Raw genomic sequence first — 15,437 nt, 5'->3', positions numbered from 1 at the left:
CTACGTACTTGTAGAGGGTCACTGAGTCAGAAGGCATTACAGTCAGAGGATCAGTACAACAGCCAAATGTCTGCAATGGTACCTCTCATATTCCCCTCATTTCAGGATTCCTTTAATGCAAAACGTTAGATGCTTACCTCAGTGGTGGAGAGTCCAGAGGCCTCCTGGATACTCTTACAGCCCACCGTTCCAGCGCTGGTTCCCTCTATACCTATTTGCTTCTGGCTAAGAGTAAGGCCGTGAACTAGGGTACTCGCACTGGGCATGCGCAAGTATGGTTCGTGCATGCCCAGTAGACATAAGTGTTTATGCATGGAAGACAAAAAAAACATGCATGATCCTTCCTTCCACTGAGCATGTATGGAATCTAATTTTGCATACCCAGTGCCGCTGCGCTTGTTCACAGCCATGCCCCTGGGCAGACGAAATAGAGAAACCCAATACTGGAACCATGGCCTGGAGAAGGATCCGGGAAGCCTTTGAACCAGTGTTTCTCAAAACGGTCCTCAAGGCCCACCAACAGTGCATGTTTTGTGGAAATCGACACTGCTGAGGCTCTAACTGAGGTACAGTAGGTGGGTTTTGAGGACTGGGTTGGGAAACATTACTCTGGACTATTCAGAACCTTCCAAGTCTGAAGGCGCTCAAATTCGTGATTATAATGAGGCTTAATTGCCTCATGTGTGTGCATGGGCAATAAAGCCTCATTTTAATAACAAATTCAAGTGGCTTCAGACTCGGAAGCCCATGCCTGCCTTCCAACTACTGAGGTAAGTTTTTTTTTTTACGCTTCAGTATTGCCTTAATATTTCTTTTGCCTAAAAAAAAAATGTATCCTGAAAAAAGTAGGTAGAATACTTAATTTTACAATGGTTTGCTCAGTGGATCCACATGTGGATGAGTTCAAAGGTGCCATTATTATTGCACTTTAATTAAAAAAATATTATCAAATTCTTTCACCCTTCCCATGTCTCATAATAATTATAATATATTACATATCTTTACATCTAATGTCCATACATATTAATAAAAGTGCCAATACTGTCTTGGTTTTAAAGCTGAGAGCCCTCACAATTCAGATTCCTTGTCGTCGTCATCCAAGTAATATTCATCGTCTGTTGTTGTATCAGTCTCAGGATCTGAATTAGGAGGGACCTCAGCCTCATATATGTTGAGGGATTTTTTTAGACCATCATCGTCAGGTTTGCAACCGGTTTGATGGGATTCCTGAGAAGTACAGTGTTCCTCTTTGTTTAGGAAACCAGGGTTTTTAAGAAAGCTTGGCCTCCATAACCTGCCCTCAGTAAGTGTTCTCCTTACATTGTTTAAAAGTGCCTCCTGCTGTTCCTTTCCAAAAATACCATAGTCAACAGACTTGGAGGTGTACGCTGGTTTTCGATCTTGGCCCACCTTGCTACTAGGCCAGTTGTCATTTTCATCGATGATCATCTCAGCTGAATGCGTCCTGTTGCATATGGTGCCACCAGAGTTGCCATATACTAAAGGATTTCTGCTTTTTAAATGACCACCACAGCTTTTTGAGGAAAAGCTTCCATCACTTCTTCTCCTGGCCTCCTCTGCTTCACTTTGATTATCATTATTCAAAATTTTCAAGCTTTTGGAACGGTACAGATTGGAAGTTTCAAGGCTATTCCTTCCCAAGCCATAGTAACGCCTGTTGTCATTTGGTGAACATAATACAGATGGTGAATCAACATCAGACTTCCTGAGGGAATCACTATTGGATCCGCTTGACCGAGAGTTTTTGAGTTCTTCCTGCTGGCCTGTGTTGTCAAACGAATATGTGAATTTCTTTGCATTTATGGGCTTCATTTTCTTTTGAACGTATTCAGAACAATAAGCTGGTCTAGTCCGATTTGAAGCCTCGTTTACTTTAGACACATTTGTCTGGTTGTATAACTGTGGACTTAGGTTGCACTCTGCGCCTGGTGAGATGTCCCTTCTACGGTAGGATTCATGCTTATTTACATTATTTGAACCCTTTGACCTATAGACTGAAGGAATATCTTCTCTGTAAAACACACTATCATCCAAAGAAGGCTCTTTGCACAAATCATCCGTTTTCATTAAGTTGTTTATGTTACTGCCTTGCTTGTTGGTCTCTGGAAAATAAGTGGCATCATAGGCAGGAGTAACGTTAAGGTTATCATATCCGAAAGTTGGTGATAAGAAAATGTCTTGGGACTCTGAGGTTGTAGGTGCCATGTTTCCTCGGTTAGGGTACAGGTTATACCTGTCACGAGCCCTAGCAATGTCATTCTCAAGAAGGCTTTTTTCCAAATCCTGGAGACTTGATTTTTTATTTGGTAATGTGTAGTAAGTGTTTTGTGTATACCAAGGTGAAGTTCTTGTAGGGCTATATTCATTTTTATTTGTTGTACTTTTTTGCATGTGTGATGTTTCATTACCTTTATGTCCAACATTGCTTTCAGAAATGTGCAAGGAATTCATTTTATCCACAAAATCAAAATCTAGAGGTGCTGGCTCCTCACCAGGCAAGGACTCATTGTCCATCAGATTAGTTTCCAAAGGATTTAGATTAAAATTTGAAAAGTGCTGTTTGCCTGGAGACCTCTCTACTGAATCAAGCTCATCGACCAAGCTCATCGGTTTTGTAGTGTAATGCAATGGTGATGTTCCTCCCATGTTTTCATAACCAAAGTCATATTTTTCTTCAGATTTTTGATTCCTGTTTATGATACGATCTAAGAGAGCACTGGGTGCTCTGGAGTTTTCAAGAGTATTATCAATGTTTTTCAGATTGTTCTGAGTTACATCTGACAGTCTTTTGGAAGAATTACGAGGTAAGGTATAAAAGACTGAAACAACCTTATGATATTCAATTTTATCAACATCTGGCTGCGAAGAATCTCTGTAACTTGTCTCATAAATCTGAGTTTTTTCTGTTATCCTTTGACAAGTGTATGTTTTTTCCGTTTTCAGAGTTTCTTTAACTTCAGTAGTGACGTTAGATGTGATGCTTGTAGACAGACTTTCACACGTGTAAATGCTTTGCACCTGATCATCCTTGGAGTATGTAGAATACATCCATGGGGAAACCGTGTCCTCTTTGGAACTAGCCTTTTCTTCAAACGACTCTGTGATAACTGGCTGCTTTTTAAATACATTTTGAGGTACTTTCTCAGTGTTAATATTGCTGGAAACGTTCCTTTGCAAACGTTCCTCTACAGTCGATGTTTGAACTTGAGGTTCCTCACTGGCTACTGGGACTGTGTTGGTTGTTTGATGTTCCAAATGATGAAAACTGCTTTGGTTGATGTTCTTTTTTGATTCAAAATGTTGTTTAGCTTCAGTTTTTTTGCTAAGGTTCTCCTGATCCACTGCCGAAAGAGGATATTTTTCATAATTTGCAAACAGACTTGGTTTAGTAAAGATTTTATTTTTCAGATCCTTCACATTTTCTGGTTTCCAGCTCTCTGTTTTTGTATGTGTAAAATGTGTTTTTAATCCATCTGCTTGCCTTAATTCCTCAGGAGTTTGTAGACCTTTGGTGAATTGTCTATTATTATTTGTGTCAGCTCCAGTCTGGACAGCATTTTTGTGAGGTCCACCATTAAAATACATTGATCTGTATTTTGAATATACATCTAAGTATGTGGGAGCAGCCTCTGTAAACGATTCTTTAGCTCCATCAGTCTCAGTAATGGAGGATGTTGAGTGTGACGTTTTCTCCAACCATGTAGTCTTTTTATCATTTTCTGTGCATGTGCTGTCAGGAACAGGACCTGAAAGATATGTGTAGGGTTTTTGCAACCCTTCCAAACTTATTTGATATGAATCTGATGTCTGACTTGCATTATTTTGAGAACCAGAGTGACTTTCTGAGCATATTTCATGTGTTCCTGCCGTAACTTTTGTAGGCTCAGTTTTAAAAACACTGGTTGAATTGGTAGCCACAGTCTTTTCTGCGCCATCATTCACAGAGCACTTCTCATTTGTACTGTTCAACTGATCATGTCCCTGGTCAATTAAATTTGGAAGTGAGCATACATATTTTTTCTGATGCTTCAGCATATCAGACCTGAATCCGCCTGTGTCGTCCTTTGCGCCTCGTCTTAATGTCAACCTTACAAGTTTACCAAAAAGGGAAGAACTCCTACGTGGAGGTGTGGAATTAGCTGTAGGCACACTTCTAGGATGATAATTATTTTTATTCGATTGATCAAGTGCAGGTGAATGATCAGAACCTTGAGATTCAATAGTTGACAAATCTTGGTTGAAATCAGAAGGAGCAAAAGTGTCTTTTTGGTCATGGTGACCAACTGCTATTTCTTTAGCACCAGATAAAAATGTGGCTGTAGGCAACTCAGAATCCTTTGGAACATCAACTTCCATAAGGTCTGCTTCCAATTGACCGCTTTGTGATATTTTGCCATGTTCCTGTATATTGTTTGTAATTTCAGATGGAACATGCTGGAGATCTGCATACAAATTCTGTCTCGTAGAAGACTCATGAACTGCTTCTTTTGTAATGTGATCCACCTTCATCGTGTCCATATTAGTAGAGCTGTCTGCAGTTTGTAAATTCAAACTGTGAGGATCAGTTACATTGCTTTCAACAATAAAAGCCTTTGTATTATTCTGAAATTTGCACTCAGAAATGCCATTATCTACGGATGGGGATTCTTTTTCAATTTCCATGGGTTCTATTTCCTTGTCCTTATTAACCCCAGAAACAGAGGATGCCCGAGTTGTGACTAAGTCTGTATTGTCTTTCTCCCTGTGGCTTTCTGTATATGCTTGAAATCTTCTGACAGGCCTGGTGACACTAGAGTCTGTTTTGTAAGACTGAGATAAACGATCACCCACATTGTTATGGAACCTTCTACTTGTCAAGTCATTTGGATAATTATGTTTATGGGCATCATTAATGCCAGCTGAAAGTCCTCTGTGGGGCTTGTTGTACTTGTAAAGTTCAAATATCCGACTTTGCTGAGGAGACTTATCAATGTTTGTAAGATCAAGAGCAGAATGTGTTCGGTAAGGTCTTTTAGGAACCTCTAGCTCATCAGAAGACGATGCACTGCTCCATCTAATAGAGGAGATGGGAGTCCTTCTAGGCTTCTGTTGTCTATTCCGTTCTAGTCCTATGCTCATTGATGGAAGTTCCAGACTGCTGGAGGTAAATGTTCCTTGACAAGGAGCAGAAGTTGGCCGCTTACTGGTCAGGGTAGGACAGTTCCTGGCATTAAAATCTATGCTGTCGGTCTCTGGCTGGGAGCGTGAGCGATGCCTTACTGTGTACATTTCATAAAACCTCCTTGGTTGGTATGTGGCATGGGAGCTGTGATTTTCTCCAAGTAAGGTGGTTCTTCTCCCATCATGAGCGGTTAAAGTGTTGTAGTCCTTTCTTGGGTTTGGCACATTGTGGCGGGAGCTTTCTGTGTTGTATATATTTCCATGCCTGTAAGTTAAAACTCTGCTGCTCCTCAGTGTGTTGCTGTGAGATTGTTCTTGTGCCAGTGTTTGGTCCAGATCTCCTAAAACTAAACAGAAAAAGGAGTGTTAATGCACATTCTTCATACCACTTGCAAAAAAACTTTTCAGGCAACTTTGGAGACATGTTTGTGAATCAGCTTAATTTTTGTTAAAACTAAGAAAAGTTGATGCAGTGATGCAAGGTATTTCAAAGATTTAATTCACAGCTGTGAGGCTTACTGCTGGCCATCAACTACAGATATTGTGGCCTGATCGACAATCCAATTCAATCATTATATTAAAATTGGATGAAAATCTGTGCCGCAGCAAGCAAGCCCAAACGATGATTCGACTGATTTTGGGCAAAAATTGGTAAAATGTATTGATTGAGCAAGCTGGAAAATCGTGGCCATCAGTAGTCGAACAGGTGCGTAGTGGTAATGGTGAACAGTATCTCGATGACCGGCTAATGCGACAGACCTCCGGCCACTCTCCCCCTAATGTAAATGTCCCCTTCCCGGTGCCTGTGCATTGTAAGTCTCATCTGTCCAGCTGCTGCAACTCCCAGTCCCCTCTGAGTGCCGCCAGGCATGTGTGTGTGAAGTCAAACAGGTGCCATGTGGTATACGCGCCACCATGTGGTGCTCTGTGTGACAGCGGTGCTCAGGGAGACCAGAAGTCACTGCAACTGGACAGGTGAGATAAACACTGCACGGGCACTGGGGGGGGGGGGGCATGAACATTTAGTGGGGTGACCAGGTGGGCAGAATCGGTTTGGTCCCATACAACAGCAAAGGAGCAAGACTAGTGCCAATATTGGAAGAGAGACTTATTTGTCAGAACAGCCATATAGAGAGGGACAAATTGGGTTGATTCACAAAAGAATGGTGAACGTTAAGTGAACCAGAGACGAAGCACCCTCATGTATTTTACCATATATATCAGTGGGAACATTAAAGAAAACACCTACCCTGCTCTCTGTTTCTTTATTCACTGCTCAATCTGCCTGTTATCAGCTCTGATAAAATCCCCCACTGAGCATTCAGTCTGGCTTTGCTCAGGAATCATCATAGCTGAGTCAGTCTTCTCTGATGTCTTTTCAAGCCAAGCCTGCCCCCTTCTGGCTCTGCTATAATGACTCGGCTATAATGATTCCTGAGCAAAGTCAGAGTGAATGCTCAGTCGGGGATTTTATCAGGGCTGATAACAAGCAGGCTGAGCAGTGAAGTATAAAACAGAGAGCAGGGTAGGTGTTTTCTCTAATGTCCCCACTGATATATATGGTAAAATACATGAGGGTGCTTCGTCTCTGGTTCACTTTAATGCGTGAAGACAGCACACGTTAAGTTTACCAGCATTTGCAGTAAACGCAAACTGCGCAACTCGCTATAGACATGCATTGCTTGCGTTGCCAGCTACACAAGCAATAGAAGTGTTGCACGTTTTAAGGGATTTGTGCAATTTATATAACTATCCACCGTACGTAAATTGCATACAGCCTGGTAAACGTCATATGTACTATCTGCACACGTTAGGGTTGCCATTTTTTTGTGAAGCTGCAAGTAAGAAAAACTCAGGTACTCACAAGTTGTTTATTAATTTAACTTTAAAATTACTTTTTCTTTTTAATACTTTTTAGGCTTGATAAAGTATTATACAGATAACAGAAAAAGAAGGTGATGTTAGTCATGAGAACTGGTTTGGGCACGGCCCTAGATGAGCTGAGCTGTTCTTGTGACTTATCTCAACTTGTTTTCTCATTTTTTTTCTGTACCTTTTCAGTACGTAGCCAGTAAACAAATACGAATAAGGTAAAAATAATACCACACTTTAGTTAATGAGGAACAACTTATATTAATTTGTTTGGGATTGATTTACTTAAAGAGACAGTGTAACATCAAAAATATCCCCTGGGGGGTACTCACCTCGGGTGGGGGAAGCCTCGGGATCCTAATGAGGCTTCCCACGCCGTCCTCCGTCCCTCAGGGGTCTCGCTGCAGCCCTCCGAACAGCCGGCGACAGACCCGACTGTCAATTCAATATTTACCTTTGCAGGCTCCAGCGGGGGCGCTGTGGCTGCTTTCGGCTACGAAGTAGACGGAAATACCCGATCTCAGTCAGGTCCGCTCTACTGCGCAGGCGCCGGAAACTTGCGCCTGCGCAGTAGAGCAGACCCGACGGCGATCGGGTATTTCCGCCTAATTCGGAGCCGACAGCCGTCAGAGCGCCTGCGCTGGAGCCGGGAAGGTAAATATTACGTCACGGCTGTACGGAGGGCTGCAGCGAGACCCCTGAGGGTCGGAGGACGCCGTGGGAAGCCTCATTAGGATCCTGAGGCTTCCCCCACCCGAGGTGAGTACCCCCCAGGGGACGTTTTGACGTTACAGATTCTCTTCAAACTTAACTCAGGAATTATCCCACTTGCTTATTTTTACGCACATTACTAAGAGTAATGGTTGTTAGTAACATCATTACGGTAGCAACGGTCGCGCGTAGCCAAGAACCATGAGTCGCGCTTATAGCGTAACTTGCGGTACTGCAGACGTAAGTAACAGTAATAGTGCCACGTGTGCATGACAGTATTAGCAATGTTTTGTGCATCAACCCAAATAGAGATCATTTTTAAGACAAGTTTTGAGATTCAGGTAAGGAGACATAAATCAGGAGATAAACAAATTCGATTATTCATAAGATTCGTGTGGTTTTGTGAAGCAACCCCTTATCTGCATGCTGTAGGCCAAGTTATTATACAAATAAGGAAGGACATATGGGCCCTTATTCTTATACTTTTTCTCCCAAGTTCCCGCCTAGGTGACATTTTCTCACCTTATCAATAAAATGCCCTTGAAGCCACCAACAAGCAAGAAAATATTAAAAGCACCATTCCACCTACATTTAGATACTTTTTCAATTGCAGAGTGCTGGAAAATTATTTTTTTGTTTCTTTCATTGAGTTTAAAAAGTTTAAAGAGTTTATATCTTAAAGGGACTCCGAGCAGTGCAGAAACTATGTGAAGATGCATATCATTTTAAAGCTCTCCTTCTCCTCTTTCCAATGATATATAAACCGCCGCCCTACGTCTTTTAGTTTTCGCTATTTTCGCGATTGAATTTGCAGCGGCCGCGATTTCGATCGCGAAAATAGAGAAAACTAAAAGGCGTAGGGCAACAATTTAGGTGTCGCCTGAAAGAGGAGAAAGAGAGCTTTAAAATGATATCCATCTTTCCATAGTTACATTGTATTACACAGGACGACTTTTTCTCAGCAGAATGGAGCTGCTGACTTTAGGCCGCGGCAATTTCAATCACGAAAATAGCGAAAACTAAAAGGCGTAGGGTGGCGGTTTATATATCAATGGAAAGAGGAGAAAGAGAGCTTTAAAATGATGTGCATCTTTCCATAGTTTCTGCACTGCTCGGAGTCCCTTTAAGAAATTGAACAAGGGGCAAAGGGCCCAATCCAGTTCACTTTTCACCCAGGAGATAATTTTTCATGTTCTGTTTAAAATAACTTCTGCACTCTGCAATTGAAAAAGTACCAAAAAGTAGGTGAAAAAATAGTGTCAAAATTATTACGAGCATCTTCTTACTTGCTGGTGACTTAAAAGGCATTTTATTGATAAGGTGTGCAAATATTACCTAGGAGAAAACTTAGAAATAGTGAATTGGAGTAGGCTTAAATTAAGAAAGAGCATCATGGCCATAGTATGATAAATATACCAATAATATGGTAAAAGAGTGAATCCATTAAAAACACAACAGAAGCTACAAAATCCGATAATGAGAAAGTTACGCCGGCCATAGATTTGTATTTCCCACGTCAGCACTGCAGGAAACATTTGAAATCAGCTCTGTATTCTTGGGAGACGACAGTCCCTCCTAGAATAACCTAGATAAAAAGGAATGTATGACTCACTGTCATAATATTGCCTTTGCTTTTTTTTTTACCAATCCTTACAGAGAGAGGATGCAATTGCAGAGACACTGACAATCAGATTCACTTCAGCCAAGTGGGTGCTGTATATGCAGAATGTTAACAATTTTCTTTAAAGGACAACTGAAGTGAGAAGAATATGGAGGCTGCCATGATTATTTCCTTTTACACAATACCAGTTGCCTGGCAGCCCTGCAGATCTATTTGGCTGCAGTAGTGTCTGAATCACACCAGAAACAAGCATGCAGCTAATCTTGTCAGATCTGACATATGTCAGAAACACCTGATCTGCTACATGCTTGTTCAGGGTCTATGGTTAAAGGCATTAGAGGCAGAGGATCAGCAGGATAGCCAGGTAACTGGCATAGCTTAAAAGAAAATAAATATGCCAGCCTCCACATCCCTCTCCCTACAGTTGTCCTATCCATGTTTTAGTTGTCCTTTACATCTATTAGGTGATAGATATAAAGGCCCGTGCACGCCTGACTAAGGTGGCTGATAAAGACCGCCTCAGCCAATAGTCAGGCATGTGTACAGTGGCTGCCAACCCCCATCCTACATGTGATCCACCCAGAGGATCAACTCACCCCCGCTACGGCCAATCGCATAGTCTGCACCACTCCCCCACATTATGTCCATCCTCCTCAGCCTCAGCCCCCCAAATACAGCCGAAACGCTTTTCAGCTTTTGTGTAATAGCGCCTGCAATATTTACCCCGACCCACCGCAAGTGTAGTAGAGCAGACCCGATTGGGCAGAGCCCATTGGAAAGCCTCTACTGTGCCAGATCGGGGAAGGTAAATATTTACATGTCCAATCTTCCATGGCTGGCAGCGCTGGATCCTGGAGGGTGAAGAGGACAGGGGAAGCTGCATTAGGATCCAGAGGCTTCCCCCTCCCAAGGTAAGTATCCCCCAGGGAAAGTTCTTTATTATAGATTTGCCTTAAAGCGGATCTCCATCCTCATTGATAATATCCTGCAGCCTTGCTGTAAATAAAAATTATATTTACCAGCACAGTCTCATCCCACGAAGCCATCCCGAAGACCCAGCATCACTCCACTTCCGGAGCCTGGCCCCGCCTCCTCTCTCGCCTCAGAGTAAATAGCTTGGCGTTTCTTCCTCCGGGGAGAGAGGGGAGGCGGGGCCAGGCACCAGAAGTGGAGTGATGCTGGGTCTTCGGGGTGGCTCCATGGGACGTTACACTGCAGGCAAATATAACTATTATTTTCAACAAGGCTGCAGGATATTATTAATTAGGATGGAGATCCGCTTTAAAGGACAACTGTAGTGAGAGGCTGCCATATTTATTTCCTTTTAAGCAATACCAGTTGCCTGGTAGCCCTGATCTGTTTGGCTACAGTAGTGTCTGAATCACACCAGAAACAAGCATGCAGCTAATCTTAATGTCAGAAACACCTGATTTGCCGCATTCTTGTTCAGGGTCTTTGGCTAAATGTATTAGAGAAAGAAGATCAGCAGGGCTGCCCAGCAACTAGTATTGCTTAAAAAGGCAATAAATATGGCAGCCTCCATATACCTCTCACTTCAGTTGTCCTTTTAAGGGAAAGGTTTGGTATGGTAGCCACAAAACTGCAATTTATTAAAAAGTAATCAAGATGGCCAGGTCCGTGTTTCTATCATGCTGCGTTACTTCAAACAACCCGTTTGAATATCGCCATATCCCTTCGCTGGTGGTTGGATAATATCTCATGTGAATACAGCTTCCGCTCTGTTACTCTTCTCTGCATGTCTCTACTTTCCTGAATAACCTTCACTCATTTTATTTCCTGACTTACCTTGGAAAGCTTCTCTCTCCAGCTGCTTGTTGGATGGAATCTTGTCATTCGTTCTCTTCTGCTGGGCCTCGAAAAAGCTGGCAATCTGTTTCACGCTTCTTCCCGACTGGTAGATTTCAAACTGCAATGCAAATAACAAAGTACGTGAAATACAAAAAAAAAATCATTCCACAGCTTAATGTTTAGCCAACATCCTCCATCATCCCTATCTTTGCTGGAATGTTGTCTGTTGCCAGGCTGATCACAGAATACATTTAAAGGGATCCATCAACCAAACCCGAAACTGATTTTTAACATTGCACTATTGTTATTATAGTGTAGTCATATACTAACACATTTCTTTTTCCATGTATGCAGAGGATTACTAATAGAAATAGATTTCTATGGGGCCCTGGAGCAGAAGGGGCTCCAGTGATCCTTTATGTGTCCACAGCTGTTTTAATTTCCCTCTACCTTCTGACATTACATTCCTGTGTCCACGTGCTGCATACACTGTACACTGCATCCGTGGCATATTTAGAGGGGTGCAGATCTGGCTTATGCCATGGACGCCATGCCTGCCCCTTCCTCCCTTGTGTTACACCCCCATACTGGGGAATGCCTCACTACCTGTACTGGGGGCTATTTATACTGGGGACACCTCATTACCTTTACTGTGGGAGCACCTCTTACCACCTATACTAGGGGGCTACTTATACTGGGGACAACTCTCACTACCTATTCTGGGGGGCTCATTATACTGGGGGAACAAACACATGTCACTACCTATATGGGGGGGGGGGGGCTACTTATACTGGGGATAACCTCCCCCCACCTATAATGGGGGGCTACTGATACTGAGGGACACCTTATTATCTATACTGTAGGGGCTGCTTGAGGCAAGTGGCTACTTGATTATTTTATCTGGATGCTTGTGAATACTTAATATTTTCTATTAAGGGGCATGTGGCTACTTGATTCTTTTAACTGAAGGCATGGAACAATTTGATCCTTTTATCTGAAACCATGTGACTTTATTTTTTTAAAGAGGCACTGAAGCGAGTAAAAAACTCGCTTCTTCTCTTATATTCAGCAGGGGCATGTGTGCCCCTGCTAAACCGCCGCTATCCCGCCGCACAACAGTGATCCCTTACCCCCCAACCCCCCAACCCCCCCCCTGCAAAATCTATGACCAACTTGGTCGTAGATTTTGCTGCTGCTGGAGGCAGGGCTAACGGCCGCAGCCCTGCCTCCCAGCGCGTCTATCAGCGGCGCATCGCTGCCTCTCCCCCGCCCCTCTCAGCGAAGGAATACTGAGAGGGGTGGGGGAGAGGCGGAGATACGCACTGACCGACGCGTGTGAGAGGCAGGGCTGCAGCCATTAGCCCTGCCTTACCAGGAAGAGATGCTCGGTGAGAACGGAGGGGATTTGGGGGGTAAGGGACCCCTGTTGTGCGGCTCGATAGCGGCGGTTTAGCAGGGGCACACATGCCCCTGCTGAATATAAGAGAAGAAGCGAGTTTTATACTCGCTTCAGATTCTCTTTAATTTTGAGAGACGTAATACATAAATTAGACCATGGGACCAATTTATGCATCCAGAGACATAATACAGTGGTTTGCAAAAGTATTCGGCCCCCCTTGAAGTTTTCCACATTTTGTCACACATTTTGTCACATTACTGCCACAAACATGAATCAATTTTATTGAAATTCCACGTAAAAGACCAATACAAAGTGGTGTACACATGAGAAGTGGAAAGAAAATCATACATGATTCCAAACATTTTTACAAATTAATAACTGCAAAGTGGGGTGTGCGTAATTATTCAGCCCCCTTTGGTCTGAGTGCAGTCAGTTGCCCATAGACATTGCCTGATGAGTGCTAATGACTAAATAGAGTGCACCTGTGTGTAATCTAATGTCAGTACAAATACAGCTGCTCTGTGAGGGCCTCAGAGGTTGTCTAAGAGAATGTTGGGAGCAACAACACCATCAAGTCCAAAGAACACCCCAGACAGGTCAGGGATAAAGTTATTGAGAAATGTAAAGCAGGCTTAAGCTACAAAAAGGTTTCCAAAGCCTTGAACATCCTACGGAGCACTATTCAAGCGATCATTCAGAAATGGAAGGAGTATGGCACAACTGTAAACCTACCAAGACAAGGCCATCCACCTAAATTCACAGGCCGAACAAGGAGAGTGCTAATCAGCAATGCAGTCAAGAGGCCCATGGTGACTCTGGACGAGCTGCAGAGATCTACAGCTCAGGTGGGGGAATCTGTCCATAGGACAACTATTAGGGCTCATTTCCACTATCGCGAATTTGCATGCGTTTTTCGCATGCAAATTCACATAGCAATACAAGTGAATAGGACTGTTTCCACTTGTCAGGATTCCTTTGCGTTTTTCTGTGCAGAAAAAATTCGCATGACAGAGCCATCAGAATTCGCATACCGCTATGCGAATCGCATACAATGTATTTAATAGGAAATTCGCATGAGGTTTGGGTATGCGAATTTTCATGCGAATTCGCATAGAAACAATGGAAAAGCACACCAGCAGTGCCATGGTTAAATTCGCATACATCGTCATCCATGCCAATTCGCATGCGAATTTGCATGAAAATTCGCATGGACCCGCATGCGAATTTCGTATCCGCATGCGAATTTTTACCGCGGCGATTCGCACCGCACAAGTGGAAATGCAGCCTTAGTCATGCACTGCACAAAGTTGGCCTTTATGGAAGAGTGGCAAGAAGAAAGCCATTGTTAACAGAAAAGCAGAAGAAGTCCCGTTTGTAGTTTGCCACAAGCCATGTGGGGGACACAGCAACCATGTGGAAGGAGGTGCTCTGGTCAGATAAGACAAAAATTGAAATTTTTAGCCAAAATGCAAAACGCTATGTGTGGCAGAACACTGCACATCACTCTAAACACACCATCCCCACTGTCAAATATGGTGGTGGCAGCATCATGCTCTGGGGGCACTTCTCTTCAGCAGGGACAGGGAAGATGGTCAGAGTTGATGGGAAGATGGATGGAGCCAAATACAGGGCAATCTTGGAAGAAAACCTCTTGGAGTCTGCAAAAGACTTGAGACTGGGGCGGAGGTTCACCTTCCAGCAGGACAACGACCCCAAACATAAAGCCAGGGCAACAATGGAATGGGTAAAACAAAACATATCCATGTGTTAGAATGGCCCAGTCAAAGTCCAGATCTAAACTCAATCGAGAATCTGTGGCAAGATCTGAAAACTGCTGTTCACAAATGCTGTCCATTTAATCTGACTGAGCTGGAGCTGTTTTACAAAGAAGAATGGGCAAGGATTTCGGTCTCTAGATGTGCAAAGCTGGTAGAGACATTCAGACAGTAAGTGCACGCACGCAGGAGCTAGTAGCCTATGAACACAGTGACTGAGTGTCCTAGACTCCTAGTACAGTAAGAGTAAGTAGTAACAGTAAGTAGAACTAACTAATTACAATAATCAATCAGCGATCAGAAGGAAATGGAGTGTGGGTGTGTGTACACTCAGACAGTGAGTGCACGCACGCAGGAGCTAGTAGCCTATGGACAGTGACTGAGTGTCCTAGACTCCTAGTACAGTAAGAGTAAGTAGTAACAGTAAGTACAACTAACTAATTACGATAATCAATCAGCGATCAGAAGGAAATAGAGTGTGTGTTGTGTGTGTACACTCAGACAGTGAGTGCAGTGCGCACACGCAGGAGCTAGTAGCCTATATGAACAGTGACAGTGAGTGTCCCTACGGGTACAGTAAGAGTAAGTAGTAAGTAAGTACAACTAAATAACAATAATCTATCAGTAATCAGAAGGAAATAGAGTGTGTGTACACACAGACAGTGAGTGAGTGCACACACGCAGGAGCTAGCTAGTAGCCTATAAACAGTGACAGTCAGTGAGTGTCCTACTCCTAGTACAGTATAACTACAATACTATTAGTAAAGGACAGCAGAAATACTGGTATAGATGAGAGAAATAAACAGAGGACAGCTGCCCACAGAGGCAAGGCCCCCCTGAGGCCTAAACCTGTAAGCTTGCAGCAGCTGCCTGTCTCTAATGTAACACACAAGCTACTAACTAAAATACAATGTCTATCTAACTAACAACAATATAGGTGTATATGGCAGGTGTAGGTGAGCAAAAACGCTAGGTAAATGATCACAATAGAGCACTTGCTAAGCCAAAGCACAAAGGAGCAACTCTCTCTCTGTACAAGTCTCAGGCAAGCATGGAGAAACGGAACATG

General features: G+C 43.1%; 1 protein-coding gene across 2 annotated transcripts in view; it reads right to left on the bottom strand.

Annotated features, from left to right (window-relative positions):
* Nucleotides 1-910: 910 nt before the first annotated feature.
* EXPH5 (exophilin 5) overlaps nucleotides 911-15,437 on the bottom strand; it is a 150,977-nt gene continuing 136,450 nt past the window's right edge. For both annotated transcript variants that reach the window (XM_068266913.1, XM_068266914.1), the window contains 2 exons: nucleotides 11,192-11,312; nucleotides 911-5,528 (listed from right to left, as the gene is read on the bottom strand). In XM_068266913.1, the coding sequence (XP_068123014.1) occupies nucleotides 1,069-5,528; nucleotides 11,192-11,312 (4,581 nt within the window). In that variant the 3' untranslated portion in view covers nucleotides 911-1,068. The remainder of the gene's footprint in view (nucleotides 5,529-11,191; nucleotides 11,313-15,437) is intronic.

The sequence above is a fragment of the Hyperolius riggenbachi genome, chromosome 2 (assembly GCF_040937935.1).
Source record: "Hyperolius riggenbachi isolate aHypRig1 chromosome 2, aHypRig1.pri, whole genome shotgun sequence".
NCBI lineage: Eukaryota > Metazoa > Chordata > Amphibia > Anura > Hyperoliidae > Hyperolius > Hyperolius riggenbachi.
The sequence above is the reverse complement of the archived record's forward strand: the minus strand, read 5'-3'. Positions and strand labels throughout refer to the sequence as shown.